The 22972-nt window shown below is 63.5% G+C and overlaps 1 protein-coding gene across 1 annotated transcript in view; it reads right to left on the bottom strand.

The window, feature by feature from the left end:
• Positions 1–3224: 3224 nt before the first annotated feature.
• The window catches only part of LOC143171656 (transmembrane protease serine 9-like), a 29392-nt gene continuing 9644 nt past the window's right edge, over positions 3225–22972 (bottom strand). Inside the window, exons 7-20 of the mRNA XM_076360698.1 lie at positions 22061–22158; positions 18762–18854; positions 17562–17724; positions 15842–16095; positions 15295–15431; positions 13588–13746; positions 11204–11482; positions 10652–10975; positions 10019–10169; positions 8048–8140; positions 7794–7956; positions 6819–7072; positions 4368–4504; positions 3225–3566 (exon numbers count right to left, since the gene is read on the bottom strand). Coding sequence (XP_076216813.1) covers positions 3414–3566; positions 4368–4504; positions 6819–7072; positions 7794–7956; positions 8048–8140; positions 10019–10169; positions 10652–10975; positions 11204–11482; positions 13588–13746; positions 15295–15431; positions 15842–16095; positions 17562–17724; positions 18762–18854; positions 22061–22158 — 2458 coding nt within the window. The 3' untranslated portion in view covers positions 3225–3413. The remainder of the gene's footprint in view (positions 3567–4367; positions 4505–6818; positions 7073–7793; positions 7957–8047; positions 8141–10018; positions 10170–10651; positions 10976–11203; positions 11483–13587; positions 13747–15294; positions 15432–15841; positions 16096–17561; positions 17725–18761; positions 18855–22060; positions 22159–22972) is intronic.

Genomic DNA, 22972 nt, shown 5'->3' with positions numbered 1-22972 from the left:
CCCTACGGTGTCTATGGGGTGAAGTTGGACCCCTACGGCATCTATGGGGTGAAGTGGGCAGCCCTGGATGCCTGGGTCCCCTACGGCATCTATGGGGTGAAGTGGGGCAGCCCTGGACGCCTGGGTCCCCTACAGTGTCTATGGGGTGAAGTGGGGCAGCCTTGGACGCCTGGGTCCCCTACAGTGTCTATGGGGTGAAGTGGGGCAGCCTTGGACGCCTGGGTCCCCTACAGTGTCTATGGGGTGAAGCTGGACCCCTACAGGATCTATGGGGTGAAGTGGGGCAGCCCTGGACGCCTGGGTCCCCTACGGTGTCTATGGGGTGAAGTTGGACCCCTACGGCATCTATGGGGTGAAGTGGGGCAGCCCTGGATGCCTGGGTCCCCTACGGCATCTATGGGGTGAAGTGGGGCAGCCCTGGACGCCTGGGTCCCCTATGGTGTCTATGGGGTGCCCCGATGCCCCCCCCCCGTTCCCTGCCCGCCTCCTGCCTGCTCCCTGCCAGATTAACGTCGGATTAAGCGAATCCCGCCCCCCTCCCCTCCGACGCGGTGGGACGACAGCCGCGCCTCGGGCGTGGCGCGGGCGCTGAGGTCATCGTATGGGACGGTCGTCATTAACGCTAATTACAGTCATCACGATTTTAGGGCCATAATCAGGAGAACAAAACAGCCTCCCTGCCCGCCTCGGGCCCGCCGCAGGTGATTGGCCGGCCGTGGGGGGAGCCCCGCCCCACAGGGGGAGGTGGCAACCCCCCTCGCGCAGGGTGCCCGACCAATGGCGTGGCCCCAGGTTGTGGGTGGGTCTTGGGAAGAGCCCGACCGACGGTGTGGCCCTGCTTTGGGGTGGGTGGGTCTTGGGAAGAGCCCGACCGACGGTGTGGCCCTGCTTTGGGGTGGGCGGGACTTGGGAAGAGCCCGACCAATGGTGTGGCCCTGCTTTGGGGTGGGTGGGACTTGGGAAGAGCCTGACCAATGGTGTGGCCCTGCTTTGGGGTGGGTGGATCTTGGGAAGAGCCCGACCAATGGTGTGGCCCCACTTTGGGGTGGGTGGGTCTTGGGAAGAGCCCGACCAATGGTGTGGCCCTGCTTTGGGGTGGGTGGGACTTGGGAAGAGCCCGACCAATGGTGTGGCCCTGCTTTGGGGTGGGTGGGTCTTGGGAAGAGCCCGACCAATGGTGTGGCCCCACTTTGGGGTGGGTGGGTCTTGGGAAGTGCTCAACCAATGGTGTGGCCCTGCTTTGGGGTGGGTGGGTCTTGGGAAGAGCTCAACCAATGGTGTTTCCTCAATCTGAGGTAGGCGGGTCCTGGGAAGAGCTCGACCAACAGTGTGGCCCCGCTTTGGGGTGGGTGGGTCTTGGGAAGAGCCTGACCAATGGTGTGGCCCCGCTTTGGGGTGGGTGGGTCTTGGGAAGAGCCCGACCAATGGTGTTTCCTCAATCTGAGGTAGGCGGGTCCTGGGAAGAGCTCAACCGATGGTGTGGCCCCGCTTTGGGGTGGGTGGGTCTTGGGAAGAGCCCGCCCAATGGTGTGGCCCCACTTTGGGGTGGGTGGGTCTTGGGAAGAGCCCGACCAATGGTGTGGCCCTGCTTTGGGGTGGGTGGGTCTTGGGAAGAGCTCAACCAATGGTGTTTCCTCAATCTGAGGTAGGCGGGTCCTGGGAAGAGCCCAGCCAATGGTCTTGCCCCATTTTGGGCTGGGTGGGTCTTGGGAAGAGCTCAACCAACGGCATTTCCTTGACCTGAGGTAGGTGGGTCTTGGCATTGGCCCAGCCAATGGCATTTCCCTCACTTGGGGATGGGAGGGCCTTGGGTTGAGCCCACGCGGTGACATTTCCCCAGTTTGAGGTAGGTGGGTCTTGGGGAGCGCCCAGCCAATGGCCTTCCCCTTCATCTGAGGTAGGCGGGTCTTGGGGAGGGCCCAGCCAACGGCATCTCCCCGATTCGGGATGGGCAGGCTGGGCCGCCCGCCTGCCGTGGGCCCCGCCCCCCGCCCCCCATCTTCTCTTTGGAGCTCAAGGCTTGACGGCCGCGACCCCCCTCCCCCAGATGCCGCCGCCTTCCAGCCGGGCAACACTGGCTCGTCCCCTCTCAACCGTGGAAGGAACGTCCCCGTTGGGGCCGCGCCGCCGAAGGCGGTGCCACCGGCGAGTCCCGAGTCCTCCTCAGAGAGCCAAAGCCCCCCCAGATGCCTCCTCCAGAAGGCGGGAGCCCTTTCTCCCCGCCAACCCTTCCCCCCGAGGGCTGCGAAGCCCCCCCCCCCCCCCCAGGGCGGCTGCGGACACCGTCTCGGGAGACCCCCGGATTTGGGGACGAAGGACAGCGAGTAAATCCTGAAGGACGCCCGGAGGCGGGGCAGGGTGGAGAAAGTGACCCCTGACACCCCCCCCCGCCCCCCCGGCGCCGCCGTCAGGGGACGGAAAGGCACAACCAAAACAATACACGCGGCCGCCAGCCGAAGAAGAACCCAGTGAGCACCGAGTTGACCAACCGTCATCGGGTTGGGTAACCCTTGTTGGATTGGCCAAGCCCCTTGTGGGGCTGGCCAGCCGTCGTCATTGGTTGGGTGACCCTCACCGGGTTGCCCGCCTCCCTTGGGTCGGCCAACCGTCACCAGCTGGGCTGACCCTCCTTGGGTCGGCCAACCGTCACCAGCTGGGCTGACCCTCCTTGGGTCGGCCAACCGTCACCAGCTGGGCTGACCCTCCTTGGGTTGGCCAACCGTCGGTGCGTTGGGTGACCCTCACCCCTTGGATGACCCTTGTTGCATCGCCTGATGCTCGTTGGGTTCTTCGTTCCCATTGGATAGGCCGTTGCTGGAAGGCCAGCAGTCACTGAAGCTGGGCAACCCTCTTTTGGGTGGGCACCCTGGTTGAGTCGACCAACTCCGTTTGGGTCGGAGGACTTTGCCCTCACCGGCGTCCCACGTCCTCGGTGCCATCGATAGGCCACCGCGGCCACAGGTCTTGGCTCCTTGGGAGGCGACAGGTAGGAGATGGCGGGTGAAGGAAACGAGGTTTGTCTTCAAATAAAATCAACTCCTCCTCCCGGCCAGGCACATATTTTGGGGATGGTGGGAAGGAGCTGACCTCAAAACGAAGCCCGTGGCCATTGGGTGGACACTGGGCCTGTGGATGACCCTGGAGGAGAAGCAAGGTCTGGGATTGATCTTGAAATCTATTTTTTTTTTTGGGGGGGGGGGGGGGGGCAGGTTGAAAGGACAAAATTTCCCGCCAAACATCACAACGCTTTAATTTCTCCTGCCTTCCCACCCACCCTCTCACCAGCTCTGGCTCTACCCACAACCTCGCCGTGGTCTCTGTTGTCCCAGCGGCCTGCCCCCCCGGCGAGCGGCGGTAACGCGGCCGCGGTCCTCCGCCCTCCCCCTGGCCACTTGGAGGTTGCCGGAGTGTCACTAGTTGTCCTTCATGGTCTTCTGGATCCACTGGGCGTATCTACAGACCTTGGTGTAGACACCGGGTCTCTTGGGCTGCCCACATTTCTCCATGCCCCAGGACACGATGCCTTGGAGGGTCCCGTTGCAAACCAGAGGTCCTCCGGAGTCGCCCTACGGAAAGACGCGGTGTGAACCCGCCGTTCTCCACCGGCATCGCCCAACCCTTGGTGGGGTTGGCCGACTCCCTGTGGCTTGACCCACCGTTGTTGGGTCTCATTGGGTTTGGGGCCACCTCGCCGGGTCGGCCAACCGTCGGTGGATCGGCCAACCGTCGTTGGGTCGGTCACCTCCGACTGGTTTGGTCAACCTTTTTGGGGCTGGTGATAACCTACGACCGGGTTAACCAAGCCACGACATCGGGCCGTCTGACTCTTCGAGTTGCTCCACCGGCATTGCGCTGGGTGACCAGCTCCCGTTGGGTCAGCTAACGCTCGGTGGCGTGTTTAACCACGGCTGGGATTGGTCAACCACCCCAGTGGGTTGTCCGAATCTCTTTGGGTTTTCCAGCCGTTGCCGAGTTGGCCCGGTTCTACTCGAGTTGGCCCGGTTCTACTCGAGTTGGCCCGATTCTACTCGAGTTGGCCTGGTTCTACTCGAGTTGGCCCGATTCTACTCGAGTTGGCCAACCCTTGTTGGGTTGAAGAACCAACACTGGGTTCTTCAACTCCTCTTGGGTCGGCCGGCTGTCGTCGAGTTGCCCGACGGCGAATGATTCGGCCAACCCTTGGTCGGTTGAAGAAAGCCGCTGGCTTGGCCGACCCTCATCGGGTTTCACGAGCCGCCCGTTGGGCTGGCCACCAGAGGAAGACCCCTTCGTGCCGACAAGGGGACGTCGCCCCTTCTTGCCCGCGAGGTCCACCTTGGAGACAGGTGGAAAATTGGCAACGGCAGAGGGGGACGTTTTGGCCGTACCTGGCAGGAGTCCCTACCGCCTTGGAGGCTCCCGGCGCACAGCATGTTCTCGGTGATGGAACCGGGGTATAACCGGTGGCACTCGGCCGTCGAGAAGATGGTGACGTTGACGCACTGCAAGACGTCCGGGTAAGAGACTGAGACGGGAAACGGAGGGGGGTGGGGGGAAAGAAAGAAACCAGAAGCAATCGACCCGGGAACCGGCAGAAATTTCCCCTCCCCCCGCCCGCCCCCCCCCCCCAGCCAAAAAAAACCTCCCGACGCCGACGACACCGCCCCGCCCCGCCCCGCCCCGCCCCGCCCCGCCCCTGGAGAAGAGGGAGTTGCGTCTCCCCCGGTGAATTCACTTCTCCGGCTTGGCTTTGGGGAGAAAAATGGGCTGTTTGGGGGCATTTTCAACCTCTCAGATGGAAAGTCACCCGTGGAGACGCCGCCCACGGCGGGTGAAACCTCCCCCCCCCCCGGGGGAATTTCTGAGGCGGGAGAGGGAAACCCCAGAAATGGGGTCTTTTTTTTGGGGTGCCTTCTCCTAAATTCTGTCTTGTTTCGCTTCGTTACGTTTTCCTTTCGTTTCCTCTAATTTAATTCGTTGACACGCCTGAGGGACGGGATGCCGTCCAGAGGGACCTGGACAAGCTGGAGAAGCGGGCCCGTGTGAACCCCGTGAGGTTCGACAAGGCCAAGTGCAAGGTCCTGCACCCGGGTCGGGGCGATCCCCCGGTATCGATAGGGGCTGGGGGATGAAGGGACGGAGAGCGGCCCTGCCGAGAAGGACTTGGGGGGACTGGGGGGGGGGGGGGGGTGAAAAGCTGGACGTGAGCCGGCAACGTGCGCTCGCAGCCCAGGTGGCCAACCCTCTCCTGGGCTGCGTCCAAAGCAGCGCGGCCAGCAGGGCGAGGGAGGCGAGGGAGGGTGAGACACACACACACACCCCCCCCCTACCCCGCGGGCGCTGCGTCCAGCGCTGGAGCCCTCAGCGCGAGGAAGACAGGGACCTGTTGGAGCGGGTCCGGAGGAGGGCCACGAAAATGATCAGAGGGGGGGTGGAACACCTCTCCCGTGAAGAAAGGCTGAGAGAGTTGGGGTTGTTCAGCCTGGAGAGGAGAAGGCTGCGGGGAGACCTTCTTGCGGCCCGTCAGTACTTCAAGGGGGCTTAGAAAAAAGATGGCGGCAGACTTTTTAGCGGGGCCCGTTGCGGCAGGACACGGGGGAACGGCTTGAAACTAAAAGGGGGGGTCGATTTCGACTAGATCGAAGGCAGAAATTTTTGACGCTGAGGGTGGTGAGACACCGGCCCAGGTCGCCCAGGGAGGTGGGGGATGCCCCATCCCTGGAAACGTTCCAGGTCGGGCTGGACGGGGGCTCTGAGCGACCTGCTCTCGTTGAAGATGGCCCTGCCCGCGGCAGGGGGGGGGGTTGGGCTCGGTGACCTTTAGAGGTCCCTTCCAACCCAAACCTTTCCGTGATTCTATGGTTCTACATTACTATTTTATCCCGTTCCAGCCGTTTTTTCCTCCGGGGTTTTAAAGTTAGCTTTAATTTTATTCTCTGTGCTTAATTTAATTTTATTCTGCTCCCTTCTCTCCTACTTAACCGACTTTCTTTCATTTAATTTATCTTTGGCTTTCATTGCCTTTGTTTGATTGTTTCCCCCCCCTTCCTTTCCCTTATTTCCTTTTCAGTTGACAGAAATCCATGCTGTTTATTTCTCATTTAATCCGTTATTCGATTTCTAGGACTTCAGGTGTTTTTAGGGTGTTCCTTCTGACTTCTTTTCATCCTATTTGGTATAAATTAACCTAATTTCATGTTATTTCCTTCCCTTTCCTCCTCTGCCGCCCCTTTTTGTTCCCGTTTCTTTGGAGAGGACCCAAGTGTCCAGGAGACCACCCAGGGGTCCAGGAGAGGACCCAGGTGTCCAGGAGAGGACCCAGGTGTCCAGGAGACCACCCAGGGGTCCAGGAGAGGACCCAGGTGTCCAGGAGAACACTCAGGCATATGAGAGAGGATCCAGGCACTCCTGAGAGGATGCCGGTGCCCAGGAGGGGACTCGGGTGTTCAGGAGAAGACCCAGATGTCCAGGAGAGGACCCAGATGTCCAGGAGAGGACCCAGGTGTCCAGGAGAGGACTCAGGTGTCCAGGAGGGGACCCAGATGTCCAGGAGAGGACCCAGGTGTCCAGGAGAGGACTCAGGTGTCCAGGAGGGGACCCGGATGTCCAGGAGAGGACGTAGGTGCCCAGGAGGGGACTTGGGTGTTCAGAAGAAGACCCAGGCATCTGGGAGGGGACCCAGGTGTTCAGGAGAGGACCCAGGCACTCATGAGAGGACCAAGGTGCCAAGGAGATGACCCAGATGTCCGGGGGGGGGGGGAAACGCACTCCTCAAGGAGAGGACCCAGGCCTCCAGGAGGGGACCCAGGCCTCCAGAAGAGGCCACGGGTACTGGGTACCTTCTGGGGAGGTGGTGGCCCCCCATCCCGAGGTGGTGCAGGTGGTGCCAGGCTCTGGGAGGCAGGAGGCCACGGGGATGGGATGGATCCTGCTGGTGAGGGTGACGGGCGTCAGGAGCTTTATCATCATGATGTCGTTGTCCTTGGTGGTGGGGTCGTAGTTGGGGTGCGACACCAACTTCTGCACCATCTTCTGCACCTCGCCCCACTCCCGCGTGTAGAGGCTGTGCTTGCCCAGGCGGATGGTGGTGATCCTACGGCAGGCAGGAGGGAGGCGTGGGACACGCAGCGAGGTGGCTAGGACCACAAGACCATGGCCCACGTGTGGGGTTTGGAGGCCACGGTGTGGCCACGGCGCTTGTGGGGCATGGCATGGCTGGCACACGTAGGACATAGGCAGCCTGGCCCCATATATGGGACATAAAGACTGTGACGTGGCCGTGGCTCCTGTGGGACGCGGCATGGCCGGGACACGTGTGGGATGTGGGGACTGCAGCACGGCCACGGCACGCGTGGGACACGGCCCGGCCCGTGAACGGGACATGGAGACCACGGTGCGGCCGTGGCATGTGGTGGGACACAGCATGTCCAGGCCGCGTGTGGGACATGGAGAGCATGGTCCACGTATGGGGTACGGAGGCTGCGATGCGGCCGCAGCACTTGTAGGACATGTGCGGGACACGGGGTCTGCAGCGTGGCCAGGACACGTGTGGGACACGGCGTGGCCCATGTATGGGACCGGGGTGCGTGCGTGACACGCACGGCGTAACCAGGACACGTGTAGACAACAGAGATCGCAGCATGGCCATGACCTGCATGGGACCACGACACAGGACATGCGTGGGCCATGGAGACCGTGACGCCGCGTGGGACCGGGGCACACCACGGCAGGGTGGGGTGGCACAGCGGGGGGGGTGCAAGCCGCGTGGGGCAGGGGACGCGGCGCAACCGTGGCATGCAAGAGGTCACTCTTACCCCGGCATGGTGCAGTGGGCTGCCGTCACTACCCACTGCCGGGCCACGAGGACGCCGCCGCAGTAGAGCTTGTACATGTCGAGGATGGCCACCTGCCACGGCTGCGAGTGGGGCTCGCAGTCCATGCCGCCCACCACGCGCGTTTCACCCGCCACCGAGGACGCTGCAAGGGATGAGGGACGGGGGGAGACACGTGTTAGCGCCACCGCACGCGTGTCTGCACCGCTGGCCGGACCCTCCACCCCGGCACTCACCCGTGGATGCCACCAAGACCAGGGCTCCCAGCAGCTTCATGGTGCCCCATAGTCTGGGGGCCACCATGGCTCGCACCTCCATCGCCGTGGCCGCTGTGGGGCAGAGGCGTTAGTCCCGTGATGGGGGTTTTGCCCTTCATGGCTCCACCTGGACCCTCTGCCCCACTCCCCCGCTCCAGGAGAAGGTGAGATGTTTCTTGGGGCATCGTGGTACCTCCACGCATTTTTTTTGGGGGGGGGGGGGGGGGCATTGCGGTAGCTCTACACCATTTCGGGGTCTACGCCAGTGTGGCGGCCCCCCCCCCCCCCCCCCCCCCAGTCCCCTCCGCCCAGCGGTCGGAGCTGCACAATTCGCCCCGTCATCACGCTTTTGCAACGGTGACATCATTATCCCAAGTGCCACGGCGGCAATCAACACAGTCATCGTTAATGAGGCCCGTAATTATGGGCTCCACCAACTCCTCTGCCTCCCCCTCCTTGTCTTGAGGCGATTGACCTCCCAGCACCTCACGCTGCCCTTGGATGCCTCCCTCCAGCTGGGGCTGTGGGTCGTGCCCCCTGGAGATATGGGTCGTGGCCCCCCCCCCCCCATGGTTGGGGGTCATGGGTCTTCAAGGCTGTGGGTTGGAGGCACCCTTGGATGTGGGTCATTGCTCCCCGTGGACATGGGTTGTGGGTTGCAAGGACATGGGTCATTGCTCCCGGTGGTTGTGGGTCGTGGTCCCCCATGGCTGTGGGTCATGGTTCCCCATGGGTCACGGTTCCCCATGGCCGTAGGTCACGGTTCCCCATGGCTCTGAGTCATGGTTTCCCATGGCCATGGGTTGGAGGCCCCCATGGCCACGGGTCATTGCTCCCCATGAACGTGGGCCATGGTTCCTCACGGCAGTGGGTCATTGCTCCCCATGGAGGAGGGTTGTGGGCCCCATGGAAGCGGATCAAGGCTCCACGTGACTGTGGGTCACGGTTCCCATGGCCATGGGTTGGAGCCACCCATGGGTGTGGGTCAACCACTCCCTGTGGACATGTGCCATGGGGCCCCACAGATAAAGGAAATGGGTCCCATGGGCGCAGGTCATTGCTCCCCGCTCCCCATGGAGAGGGGTGGTGGGCCCCATGGACATGGGTGGTGGGCCCCATGGAGAGGGGTGGTGGGCCCCATGGACATGGGTGGTGGGCCCCATGGAGAGAGGTGGTGGGCCCCATGGACATGGGTGGTGGGCCCCATGGAGAGAGGTGGTGGGCCCCATGGAGAGGGGTGGTGGGCCCCATGGAGAGAGGTGGTGGGCCCCATGGAGAGGGGTGGTGGGCCCCATGGAGAGGGGTGGTGGGCCCCATGGAGAGGGGTGGTGGGCCCCATGGACGTGGGTGGTGGTTCTCTGCAGAGGGGCTGGATGAGGATGGGAGGCTGGGGAAGGGGGGGCTGAGGGAGGAAGGCTGAGGATGGAGGGAGGGAGGGAGGGATGTGGGGAAGGAAGGGACGGGGCCAGCGCGGAGGAGGAGGGAGGGGTGGAGATCATGGACGGAGGGATGGAGCAAGCATGGAGGAGGAAGGACGGATGGAGGAAGCATGGAGAAGGAGGGACGGATGGAGATCTGGGATCAAGGGATGAAGCAAACATGGAGAAGGAAGGCTGGATGGAGACGAGGGACGGAGCAAAGGTGGAGAAGGAAGGAAGGATGGAGATCAGGGACGGAGCAAGCCTGCAGAAGGCAGGACGGTTGGAGATCAGGGACGGAGGGATGGGTCAAACGTGGAGAGGGAGGGAGGGAGGGAGACCAGGGACGGAGGGATGGCTCAAACTTGGGGAAGGAAGGATAGATGGAGACGAGGGATGAAGGAAGCAAGGAGGAGGGATGGATGGAGACCAGGGGCAGCGGGTGGGAAGAATGACCATGGACCGTGACCTCTTGCTGAAGGGGCCCCATCGCGCCCCCCCCCCTCCACCTGCCACCCCCAACCCGGCAAACCTCTCCGCAGGTCCCCGCTGTGCCCCGCCGGGGGCCGGGGCGGGGGGCCGCCCCCGTTCCTTCCCGTCCGAGCTCTCCCGGTTCCTGGCCGATGTCCCGGCCGGCCGCGGGGACGGGGTGAACTCCTCGTGTCTCGGTGTCTCCCCCCACCCTATGCTGAAAGCAAACCGTCCCAACCGGCCCCGGCGCGTCTCCTCCGTCGCCGCCACCGCAGCTCCGCGCCCGTCCCTCCCACGTGAGCGCCGTCGGTTTTATAACGGCGTCGGGGCCCGGCCCGGCTCGTCCCACCCCGGGGCTGAGCTGGAGGCGTCTGGCGGGCGCGAAGACGCCTCGCCGCCTCCTTCCCTAATCCCTCGGCGCTTCCTCGGCACCGCCTTGCCTTGCTTCACGGCGAGAGGCAGCGGCGCGTGCTGATTGGTTGGTTGGCTCTGGTGGTCATCGGCTGCTGATTGGCTCCCTGGGCGCTGGACGACTGCACGTGGATGGCTGCGGCGATGCGGAGGTGCTGATTGGCCAGTTGGCTCTGGAGACATGACAATGCTGGTAGGTCAACCGGCTTTGGAAAGCCAAGGCAGATGATTGGCCGGTCATGTTGGAGGCAAACGCATGACATTGGCCAGCAGCTTTGGAGACCAACATGATCTGATTGGCCAATGACTTTGGAAACTCGTGCATGGTGACGGGCCAGCTGGCTTTGGAGATGTGGACGTGTTCATTGGCTAACGGCCTCGGAGACCGGCAGGTGCTGGTCGACCAACCAGCTTCAGAGATCGGCACGTGCTGGCTGGCCAACCAAATTAAGACGTCAGCATCAGATTGGTCGACCAGCTTTGGAGACCAGCTGATTGGCCAGTCAACTTCGGGAGACCGTCGCGCGCAGGTTGGCTGGCCGGCTTTGAGGTTTGACTGAAGCTGTTGCACGTGGTTCTCCGGTGCTTTCGCGGTGCAGCCGTGCGACTGCGGGCAACACACGCACGCACACGCAGACCCCTACGTGACAACACCCCTCCACACGTCCACGACACACGTCCGCACGTCCATGACACACGTCCGCACGTCCACACATCCATGGCACACGTCCGCACGTCCACACGTCCATGACACACGGCCACACGGCCACAACACACGTCCGCATGTCCACGACACGCGTCCGCACGTCCATGACATGTGTCCACATGTCCGCACGTCCATGGCACACGGCCACATGTCCATGACACACGGCCACACGGCCACAACACACGTCCGCATGTCCACGACACGCGTCCGCACGTCCATGACATGCGTCCGCACGTCCGCACGTCCATGGCACACGGCCACATGTCCATGACACATGGCCACACGGCCACAACACATGTCCACACATCCATAACATGTCTGCACGTCCACAACACATCCGTATGTCCACGACACACGTCCACACGTCCACACGTCCACAACACACGTCCGCATGTCCATGACACGCATCTGCACATCCACACATCCATGACACACGTCCACAACACACGTCTGCATGTCCCTGACACACGTCCACATGTCCATACATCTACAGCACGTTCGCACGTCCACGACACACGTCCGCATGTCCACGGCACACGCATGCACACATCTACGCATCCACGACACGCGTCCGCACATCCACACATCCATGACACACGTCCACGACACACGTCCACAACACACGTCCACATGTCCCCGACACACGTCCACATGTCCATGACACACGCATGCAGACGTCCACGCATCCATGACACACATCCACAACACATATCCACAACACACATCCACAACACATGTCCACATGTCCCCGACACACGTCCCCATGTCCCCGACACACGTCCCCATGTCCATACATCCACAACACGTCCGCACGTCCACGACACATGTCCACAACACGCGTTTATCTACCCGTGCACACACGCCCCTGCGCACACCCATGGGTGCACACTCGCGCTAGAGGGTGCTGTCACCCTGTGCCGCTTGCATGTGGGTTGGGGCGGGGCTTCCGTCTGGGGGGGGCGTGTCCAGCAGGTGGGAAGGGTGGGGCTTCCCCCCCCCCCCCCGCCCCATGTAAATCCCAAGCGGTCCCGCTGGGTGTAAGTGGTGTAAACAGGGCGGTGTGGCTTCTCGGGCGGAGCTGCACGCCGCGGGCTTGGCCCAACTGGTTCTCTCGGTGGGGGGCCTTGTTAGTGGCCACCTCGTTAGCGAGCTCTTAATTGGCGCCAATTAGGGCGCCCACACGCTCCCAGGAGGAGCCAGCTCCCTGCTTTACTCCTGGTTTACACAGCCCGCGATAACCCCGGGTGCCCCAGGTGGTGGTGGGGATGTGGGGTGTCCCCCCCAGCACATGGTGGTGGGGCCATGGGGTGGTCTCATGGTGGGGAGGACGTGCGGGACCATGGGCCGCTGGCCGTGGCCTCCAGAGATCGACACGTGTGGCGGTGACATGCCAGCCGTGGTTACCAGGCTGGACATACGTGGTGGTGGGTCACCACCCGTGGCTTCCCAGGCTGCACACGTGTGTCCTCCAGGCTTGGACATGTGTGTCTTCTTGCTGTGGACATACGTGGCCTCTAGACCTGGACATGTGTTCTCTAGACCCGGACACGTGTGGCCGTGGATTGCCAGCTGTGTTCACCAGACCTGGACAAACGTGTCCTACAGACCTGGAGGCATGCGCACTCCAGACGTGGACGCGTGTTCTGCAACCTGGACATGTGTCCTCCAGATCTGGACGCGCATGTCCTCCAGACCTCAACGTATGTCTTCTAGAGCTGGACATGCGTTGCCTGTCAGCACCAGACATGTGGTTGCAGGTTGCCACTGTGGCCACCAGCACCAGCCACCCATGGCCATGAGTTGCCCACCGTGGCCGCCAGCACCAGACGTGTGCTTGCAGGTTGCCACCGTGGCCACCAGCACCAGCCACCCATGGCCATGAGTTGCCCACCATGGCCGCCAGCACCAGATGTGTGGTTGCAGGTTGCCACCGTGGCCACCCATGGCCATGAGTTGCCCACCATGGCCGCCAGCACCAGACGTGTGGTTGCAGGTTGCCACCGTGGCCACCAGCACCAGCCACCCATAGCCATGAGTTGCCCACCATGGCTGCCAGCACCAGACGTGTGCTTGCAGGTTGCCACCGTGGCCGCCAGCACCAGATGTGTGCTTGCAGGTTGCCACCGTGGCCACCCATGGCCATGAGTTGCCCACCATGGCCGCCAGCACCAGACGTGTGGTTGCAGGTTGCCACCGTGGCCACCAGCACCAAACATGCGTGGCCACGAGTTGTCCGTCATAGCCACCAACCGCAGCCCTCAGAACTGGGGCAATTTCCTCACCGTGCTCGTGGTGACCATGATCCTCCCGCACCTCCCCCCAGCCCCGTGGCCTCGGTGTCCATGGTGGACCCACGGAACGGTGGAAGGTGGCCACGTTTCACGGGGCTTTATTCCAGGAGCTCTTCCCCGGCACGCAGGGAGGGCGGCATGGGATGGGAGAAGGGAGAAGACGACCCCTGGCGTTTTGGGGGACGGGGTGAGGGGAGGGCTTTTCCTTTTGGGGGTGGCTCAGATGTGGCTGTTCCTCCTCATGGTGTCGTGGATCCAGGCGGTGAACTCGCAGACGCGGGTGTAGACGCCCGGCTTGCCCTGCTGCCCGCAGACCTGCATGCCCCACGACACGATGCCCTGCAGCTCGTCCCTGCACACCAGCGGACCCCCCGAGTCGCCCTGGTGGAGAGAAGCACCCCATGAGGTGGCCCCGTGGTTGGGTCCCCCAAACCACCCCCCCAACTCCACCCCACGGGGACCCCTCAGGCCCCATGGTTCTCCCTTGGGCACCACCATGCCCTGTGGGGTCAGGGCATGGAGACCACCATGGCCTATAGGGTCAGGGCATGGAGACCACCACGCCCTATAGGGTCAAGGCATGGAGGCCACCATGGCCTATAGGGTCAGGGCATGGAGACCACCACGCCCTATAGGGTCAAGGCATGGAGGCCACCATGGCCTATAGGGTCAGGGCATGGAGACCACCACGCCCTATAGGGTCAAGGCATGGAGGCCACCATGGCCTATAGGGTCAGGGCATGGAGACCACCATGGCCTATAGGGTCAGGGCATGGAGACCACCATGCCCTATAGGGTGCTGGACCTGAAGCCCGGGTAGTCCCTATAGCACTGTGGAGGTTGCTGTAGTGCCATGGGGTCCCCATAGCACCCAGGGCGGGCTGTAGAGTTCTTGGGGGTTCCTATAGCACCCAGGCCTTCCTATAACACCCTGGGGGTCCTATAGCACCCCTATGTTGTCTAGGGGTCCCTGTAGCACCAAAGAGACTGTACCTTGCCTGGGAGTCCCTATAGCACCCAGGGTGTTCCTATAGTGCTTGGGGGTCCCTATAGCACCCAGGGTGTCCCTATAGTGCCCAGGGGTCCCCATAGCCCCCAGGCCTCCCTATAACACCTTAGGGGTACCTATAGCACCCAGAAGGCTGTATGTTGGTTGCCTTGTGGTCCCTGTAGCGCCTAACGGTCCCTATAGCATGCGCAGGTCCCTCTAATGCCTAGTGATCCCTATAGCACCCAGCAAGCTGTACAGTGCCTGGAGGGGGTCCCTAGAACAGCCAGGGATCTGTATGGTGCTTTGGGGGGGTGCCTATAGCACCCTGGGGGTCTTTACAACACCCCTTACAGCACCCAGGGGGTCCCTCTAGCACCCAGGGTGCTGTATGATGCTTGGGGGGGTGTCCTATAACACCCAGGGGCCCCTATAGCACCCAGGGGTGCACTTGGTGCTTGGTGAGGGGGTCCCTATAGCACCCAGTGTACCTATGGAATGCAGGTGGCCCCTATAGCACCCTGGGGGTCTTTACAACACCCCTTACAGCACCCAGGGGGTCCCTCTAGCACCCAGGGTGCTGTACAATGCCTGGGGGGGGTCCTATAACACCCAGGGGCCCCTATAACACCCAGGGGCCCCTATAGCACCCAGGGGTGCGCACGGTGCTTGGGGAGGTACCTATGGAACCCAGGTGGCCCCTATAGCACCCGGGGGTCCCCGTGGTGCCTGGAGGGGTCCCTACAGCAGCCCGTGTCCCCCAGACCAATACACCACGGAGTTGAGGTCCTCTACTGGTCCTCAACGCCAAGTGGGCAGGGTGCCCCCCCCCCCCCCCGTTCTTCTCCACTGGGGTCTCTCCTCAGGGATGGGGGGGGGGGGGTGGAGCCACCCGGACCCCGCCCTGGCAGGGTGGGGGGCAGCACCCCGCCCAGACCTACCTGGCAGGAGTCGGTGCCCCCCAAGCTGACGCCGGCGCAGAGCATGTTCTTGGTGATGCCTTTGGGATAGAGCTTGCCACACTCCTCGTTGGGCATGGTGTAGACCACGCCGCACTGGAGAACGTCGGGGAAGTGCCCTGGGGACAGTGGGACATGGTCGGGGACGGGGACGGGGACGTCCTGCCACACACCTCAGCCCGGGGGGGTAGGGTCCCAGGGGAGCACGGCAACAGCGGGAGCCGCTCCCTCCTAGGGTGACGTGGGCGGTGAACAACCCACCGTGGAAGGTGCCCTCAAGATGGGGGGGATGAATGGCCACGCTGGAGGTGATTTGGAGTCTCCTGTGGTCGTGGCATGGACTCGGTGGAGAACGGAAACCTCCGCAGCCACCCCAAGGACCGCTGATGGACCCAAGGCCTCCCCCCAGGGGAGACGTCCCCAAGCTGCCGAGATGTCCCCAAGGCACTGACGTGTCCCCAGGACGCTGACATGTCCCCAGGTCCCTTGAGGACCTCCCCGCGTGGTGCGAGGAGGTGTTTCCACCTACCTTCAGGGCTGCTGGTGCTGCCCCAGCCCGACACGATGCACTCGGTGTTGGGTGGGGGACAACGCCTGGGGAGGGCCACGGGATAGATGTGCTCGGTGAAGCGGGCCGGCTTCTGGAGCTTCAGCAGCATGATGTCACTGTCATGGCTGGTGGGGTTGTAGTTGGGGTGGATGAAGGCCTTGGCCGAGTTGATGCACTGCTCCGTCCCCTCCTTGGTCTTCAAGCTGTGGTCGCCCATGCGGATGGGGATGGGGCTGGGCAACGGGGTGGAGAAAGGACCACGGTGAGGTTCCCTGGTGGCTGTGGCACATGCCAGGGAAGGTCCACGTGGTGGAGGTTGGGAGGAGCTCCCGGGAAGTAGGGCAGAAGGCTTCCCCTCCTATCATTAATATCTTTTAACCAGATGGGGAAACTGAGGCTCGGAGCCCAAAGTTGCCCAGCAGGTCAGCCAGAGAGTCGGCCAAGGCAAAGGCGAGTCCTCCCTGGTCCAACCCAAGCTGAAGAAGAACCAGCTCCAACCTGAGGACCCAGACGTCCTGGCCGCTCTCCAGGTCCCTGCCGCGCCCAGCTAAACCCTAAAATTCGGATTTCCTTCCCCGTTTTCCCGGCAGATCCTCCCCGTGCGTCGGCACTCGGCCAGGAGAAGCTCGGACCACCAAAACCATGGAGGAACGTCCACATTTCTACCGCGAGGAGATGGCTTGAGCCCTCAGGGTGCGGGGAACGGTGGCCTCCGTGGTCCTCCCATGGGCTCAGCACATGGGTACCCCTGCCCAGGCCAGTCACACCAGTGCCACGGGCTCCTCAAACTGGTTCGCTCCCTCCGCCCAACCTGTTCTGGTCCAGGCCAGGTCTCAGTCCACAGAGCTGGTGGGAACGGGGAGAGGAGGAGACCTCTCTTCAGACCCGATCATCCATCACCAAATTTGAGGGCAGTTCAGGTCCTTCTCGGCCAGCCTCCCCACGGGGCCACCCCCCGGGTTGCCTCAGGTGGCCAAGGGAGGAGACCTCCATGGGAGAGTGAGGACCGTGGGGCCTGACACGGTGCCCATGGCCCAGCCTCTCCTGGAGAGACGGATCACGCGGTTCTTGGGGAGATGTCTGCATGACCCTGCAGAACCTCCGGAGACACTGGGTTTGAGAACCTCTTGGCCACGCTCAGGGGAAGGCAGCTGGACGTTTGTGGTGGCCAACCCAATGGGATGGTCACGTTGGGAGCCCAACTGGATGGCTGCGGTGGCCAACCCAGTTAGACGGTCATTCTGGGAGCCCAACTGGATGGTTGTGGTGGCCAGGCCAACAGGATGGTCATACTGGGAAGCCAATGGGATGGGCGCGGGGGGGAAGCCAACTGGATGGTCGCGCTGGGCCATAGAGGTGGCCATAGAGGTGGCCTCCTCTCTCTCTGCCCAGCAGTTAGCCACCCAGTCCCAACTGGTTGACCGGCTTCACGGCTGATGGGGAGAAACGAGTCCCAGAAGGCTGTGGGGTGGGGAGGAGGACCTGAGCTAGAGACAACCCACGATGACCACCTCTACCTTTGAGGTCCTCCACCCACGTTGAGATGAATCCCAACCGGGTCCTGCCATGACCAGGGCCACCACCAGCTCCTGACGGACATCGCCATGGCTCCTCCCAGTAGCCCGTGGCCAAAGGGCCCTGCCCCCCCCCCCCCCCCCCAGCACGTGGTCCTGTGCCCACCCCACCGGGGCCACCCCACCTCTTGGTGTCGCAGTGGGCGGCCGTCAGCACCCACGACTTGTCGATGAGGACCCCACCACAGTGGATGTTCTTCTGAGGGCTCAGGAGGACCACCTGGTAGGGGTGACGCTTCTTCTGGCAGCTGTGGCCCCCCACGATCCGGTTCTCGTCCCCCACGGCCGCTGCGGGAGCAGAGACGGGGCTCAGCACCTACCCGTCCCTCCCAGTTCCCTCCCAGTTCCCTCCCAGTTCCCTCCCAGTGCCTCCCGGTTCCCTCCTAGGGGGTCCCCTGGGCCACCCAACACCTCCCTGTGCCACCCCCGTGTCCTCCCAGCTCTTCCTTTCCCTCCCAGTGGCCCCGGTGACCTATCGCTACCCACCCACTGCCTACCAGTGTCTCCCAGTGCCCTCCCAGTGCCTCCCAGTTCTTTCCCAACGCTGCTTCATTCCCCCTCCGTGGCCCCCAGGACCTTCCCTGCATCACACCGGTTCCTCCCACCGCCTGCCAGGTCTTCCCAGTAACCTCCAGTTCCCTTCCCAGCGCCTCCCAGTGCCCCCAGTTCCCCCAGTTCCCCCCAGCTCCCTCCCAGTACACCCTCGGCACCTTCCAGTTCTTCCCTCCCAGTGCCCCTCAGTGTCTCCCTGGTGCCTCCCAGTGCTTCCCCATTCCTTCCCACGTGCCACCAGTGTGCTCCCAGTGCCCCCAGTTCACCTCCAACTCCTTCCCAGTAGCCTCCCAGTGGCCTCCATTACCCTCCTGCAACCCCCTCATTCCCTTCTAACACTCCACCAGTGCTCCCAGTGCTTCCCAGTGCCCCCCTCGCAGTCTTCCCCAGTACCTTCCCTTTCCCTCTTTACCCACACCAGTACACTCCCGCTGCCTCCCAGTGCCCCCAGTTCACCCACAGCTCCCTCCCAGTACCAGCTCCGTGCCGTCTATTGCCTCCCAGTGCTTCCTTTTTCCCCTCCCACTCACACCAGTGTGCTCCCACTGCCTCCCAGTGTCCCCAGTTCACCTCCAGCTCCTTCCCAGTGCACCCCAGTGCCCTTTCAGTGCCTCCTGGGGCCTCCCCGTGTCCTCCCAGTACCTTCCACTCTCTCTCCCCGACCAGTGCCCCCCAGCGCCCTCCCAGTGCCTCCCAGTACCCTCCCAGCACCCCCTAGTGCCCCCCCAGTTCCCTCCCAGTGCCCCCCCCCCCCCCCCCCCCAGTGCCCTCACTGGCGGCCAGGAGCAGCAGCGGCAGGAGGCGCTCCATGGCGGCGGGCGTGCGGCGGGAGGAAGAGGAGGGTGGCGGGGTGCCGGGCCCAGCCCCTTAAATCCCCATCGGGCCCCGCCTGGGCTGGGGCCACCCTAGGAGGGAGCGGGGCCGGTCGGGGCGGTCCCACCCTCCCACCACACCCCGGCCTGGGGCAGCCCGGGTGCCAACCAGTGCCTCCCAGTGCCTCCCAGTGCCGTCCCAGTGCCTCCCAGGGCGTCCCAGTGCCTCCCAGTTCCTTGTGGGGCATCCCAGTGCCTCCTGGGACATCCCAGTGCCTTCCCAGTGCCTTCCCAGTGCCTCCTGGGACATCCCAGAGCCTCCCCGTGCCTCCCAGTGCTTCCCAGTGCCATTCCAATGTCTCCCAGTGCCTTCTGGGACATCCCAGTGCCTCCCAGTGCCTTCCCAGTGCCATCCCAGTGCCTTCCCAGTGTCTCCTGGGGCATCTCGGTGCCTTCCCAGTGCCTTCCCAGTGCCTCCTGGGACATCCCAGAGCCTCCCCGTGCCTCCCAGTGCTTCCCAGTGCCATTCCAATGTCTCCCAGTGCCTTCTGGGACATCCCAGTGCTTCCCAGTGCTTCCCAGTGCCTTTCCAGTGCCTCCCGGGGCATCCTAGTGCCTCCCACAGCCTCCCAGGGCCTCCCAGTGCTTCCCACCGCTTCCCAGTGCCTCCTGGGACATCCCAGAGCCTCCCCGTGCCTCCCAGTGCTTCCCAGTGCCATTCCAATGTCTCCCAGTGCCTTCTGGGACATCCCAGTGCTTCCCAGTGCCTCCCAGTGCCTTCCCAGTGCCATCCCAGTGCCTTTCCAGTGCCTCCCGGGGCATCCTAGTGCCTCCCACAGCCTCCCAGGGCCTCCCAGTGCTTCCCACCGCTTCCCAGTGCCTCCTGGGCCATCTTAGTGCCTTCCCGGTGCCTCCTGAGCCATCCCAGTGCTTCCCAGCGCCTTCCAGTACTTCTCAGTGCCTCTCCCAGTGCTTCCCGGGGCGTCCAGGGGCCTCCCAGTGTGTCCTGCAGCCTCCTGGGCATCCCCGTACCTCCCACTGCTTCCCAGTAACTCCTGGGACCTCCCAGTGCCTCCCAGTACCTCCTCAGGCCTCGTGGCGCCTCCCAGTACCTCCCAGTACCTCCCAGTTCAAGCCAGTGCCTGCTGGGGCTGCCCAGTGCCTCCCATTGCATCCTTGCGCCTCCCAGCATGTCCCAGTGCCGTGCCTCCCAGTACAACCCAGTATGTCCCATTGCCGTCCAGAGCATCCCAGTATATCCCAGCGCCTCCCAGTATTAGCCAGTAAATCTCAGTGCCTCACAGTGTTTCCCCGTGTCTCCCAGTCTGCCCCAGTGCTTCCCAGTGCTTCCCAGTGCCTCCTGGAGTGTCCCAGTTTGCGTCTCGGTGTCCCTGGGCCAATGCCCCGCTCCCCTGGGGCCTCCCAGTATATCCCAGTACACCTCAGTGCAGCCCAGTGCACCCCCTGCGCTCCTCTAGTACCTCCCAGTGCCTCCCAGTGCCCTTCCCGTCCTTCCCAGTTCATCCCCGTACCGCCCAGTTCATCCCTGTACCTATCAGGGCCTTCCTGTGCTTCCCAGTGCTTCCCAGTATGTCCCAGTGCCCTTCCCAGTGCCTCCCAGTGCCCTTCCCATCCTTCCTAGTGCCTCCCAGTGCCTCCCAGTGCCTCCCAGTTCATCCCAGTGCCTCCCAGTGCCTCCCAGTGCCCTTCCCGTCCTTCCCAGTTCATCCCCGTACCTCCCAGTTCATCCCCGTACCTATCAGGGCCTTCCTGTGCTTCCCAGTGCTTCCCAGTATGTCCCAGTGCCCTTCCCAGTGCCTCCCAGTGCCCTTCCCATCCTTCCTAGTGCCTCCCAGTGCCTCCCAGTTCATCCCAGTGCCTCCCAGTGCCTCCCAGTGCCTCCCAGTGCCCTTCCCATCCTTCCCAGTGCCCTTCCCGTCCTTCCCAGTTCATCCCCGTACCGCCCAGTTCATCCCCGTACCTATCAGGGCCTTCCTGTGCTTCCCAGTGCTTCCCAGTATGTCCCAGTGCCCTTCCCAGTGCCTCCCAGTGCCCTCCCCATCCTTCCCAGTGCCTCCCAGTTCATCCCAGTGCCTCCCAGTGCCATCCTAGTCCTCTCTGCCAGGTCACCTCCAGGCAGCTGCACCGGGGCCAAATGCCCCACGGCCACTTGCCAGCCCCAAATTTACCCACAATCCTCCGTGGCTCTGGAGCGGGGAGGGGGGGGAGGGGGAGGGGCTTCCCCCCTTGAGGCCCCTCCCACCTCCTCGAGTGGGCGGAGCCCACTTAGCACCAGGTAACGAACTCCCTGGGCTAAACCCTGGCGGGGGGGGGGGGCGGGGAAGGACCTGAGACCCCAAAGGAGGGGCAAGGGCGGGCGAGCCCCAGCGTGCCTCAGTTTCCCCCTTCGCCCTCCCCCACAATCCCTTAATGACAGGGCGGGGCCCTGCCGTGGGGTGCGCGGGGCCAGACCCCACCCACGTTCGGCGGGGACGAGGTGGGGGGGGGGGGGGCCACCCATGGCGGGGGAGGGGGGGGGGCAGAGTTAAGGCGACCCCAAAACAGGAGCAGGGTTAAGGGGACCCCAAAGGAGGGGGCAGAGTAAAGGGGACCCCACAGGAAGGGGCAGAGTTAAGGGGGTCCCAAGTGGGGGAAGAGTTAAGGGGACCCTAAATGAGGGGCAGAGTTAAGGGGACCCGCAAAGGAGGGGCAGAGTTAAGGGGACCCCAAATCGGGGGCAGAGTAAAGGGGACCCCCAAAGGAGGGGCAGAGTTAAGGGGACCCCAAATCGGGGGCAGAGTAAAGGGGACCCCCAAAGGAGGGGCAGAGTTAAGGGGACCCCCAAAGGAAGGGCAGAGTTAAGGGGACCTCAAAGCCGGGGCAGAGGCCGGTGACCCCGATTCCCCCGGTGTCAACGGGGTTGCTTCCTCCTGGTGTAAATCAGGAGGAAGGTCCTCGGGGCCAACGGGGCGGTTCCCCTCCCCGACACCCGTCCCTGCCCTCCGTCTGTCCGTCCGCCCCCACGGGGTGGCCCCGCGTGTCCTCGGTGACACGTCTGAGTCCCCAAATACCCTTGCGGGGAACCTGGTGGCCCCTGGCTCCCACCAAGGCCACCCCATGCCCCCATGTCACCCCCCCCCGCCCCACGGCCCTCTGGGTACTGACCGCCATGTCCTTGTGGCTGCACCGAGGGCACCCCCCCCACCTCCCCCCCCATGTCCCCACCCCGGCTGCGTTGTCATCGCCACCTCATTTGTCACCTCCTTTCTTGAGTGCCCACCAGGTCCTGCCGAGAACTGGGGTGGCTGGTTTGGGCACCTCGAGGTGGCTCCGGGGCGGTGGGTTCAGCTTGGGGACCCTGGGACGGGGATGGGGACAAGGGACAGGGATGGGGACGGGCCTGGCATGGAACTCGGAGGGATGCCACCCATGGGGGACAGCTGTACCCATCTCCAAGGTCAGATGCCACCAACGGGGACGGGCACCATCCCTGGTGCAGATGCCACCCATGGGGACGGGCGTCTGTCCCCAACTCCAAGGTCAGATGCCACCAATGGGGACGGGCACCTTCCCTGGTGCAGATGCCACCCATGGGGACGGGCGTCTGTCCCCAACTCCAAGGTCAGATGCCACCAACGGGGACAGACACCCCTTGCAAGTGCAGATGTCCCCATCTTCAAGGTCCAGATGCCACCCGTGGTGGTGGTCACCCGTCCCTGGCACACAGCAGGGTGCCACTGATGGTGGTGGCCACCTGTGGCCACGTTGTCACCACTTGGCCAACAGGTCCTTGGGTGTCCCCAGGGTGTCCCCCCGCCTCCCCCCGAGGTCTCCCATGAGGTTTTCATGAACTTGTCACCCTAAGGGACAAGAGGACCTGTCCCCAAGGGGCTGATGTCCCTTGAGGACTTCATCATCTGGGGACATCTGGGGACAGTCCCCAAAATAGCACCGCCAGGTCAAAGGGAGAGCTGCTCCCTTCCTGAGCTCCCCCCAGGCCTTCAGCTAATTAGAAGACTAATTAGTCCTAACGAGGTTTCCCTGTCCCTCGCCAGATGCCCACGAAGGACCTTCCACGAGGTCCTCGTGTCACCGCGTCCCCAGAGACCCGGTGTAGACCCCCCTCCCCTCTCCCCCCCCCGCCCCCTTCCCTGGGTGACCTTGGCTTTCAA

The sequence above is a fragment of the Aptenodytes patagonicus genome, chromosome 29, assembly GCF_965638725.1.
Source record: "Aptenodytes patagonicus chromosome 29, bAptPat1.pri.cur, whole genome shotgun sequence".
NCBI classification, from domain to species: Eukaryota; Metazoa; Chordata; class Aves; order Sphenisciformes; family Spheniscidae; genus Aptenodytes; species Aptenodytes patagonicus.
This window is presented reverse-complemented; position numbering and strand designations above follow the sequence as displayed.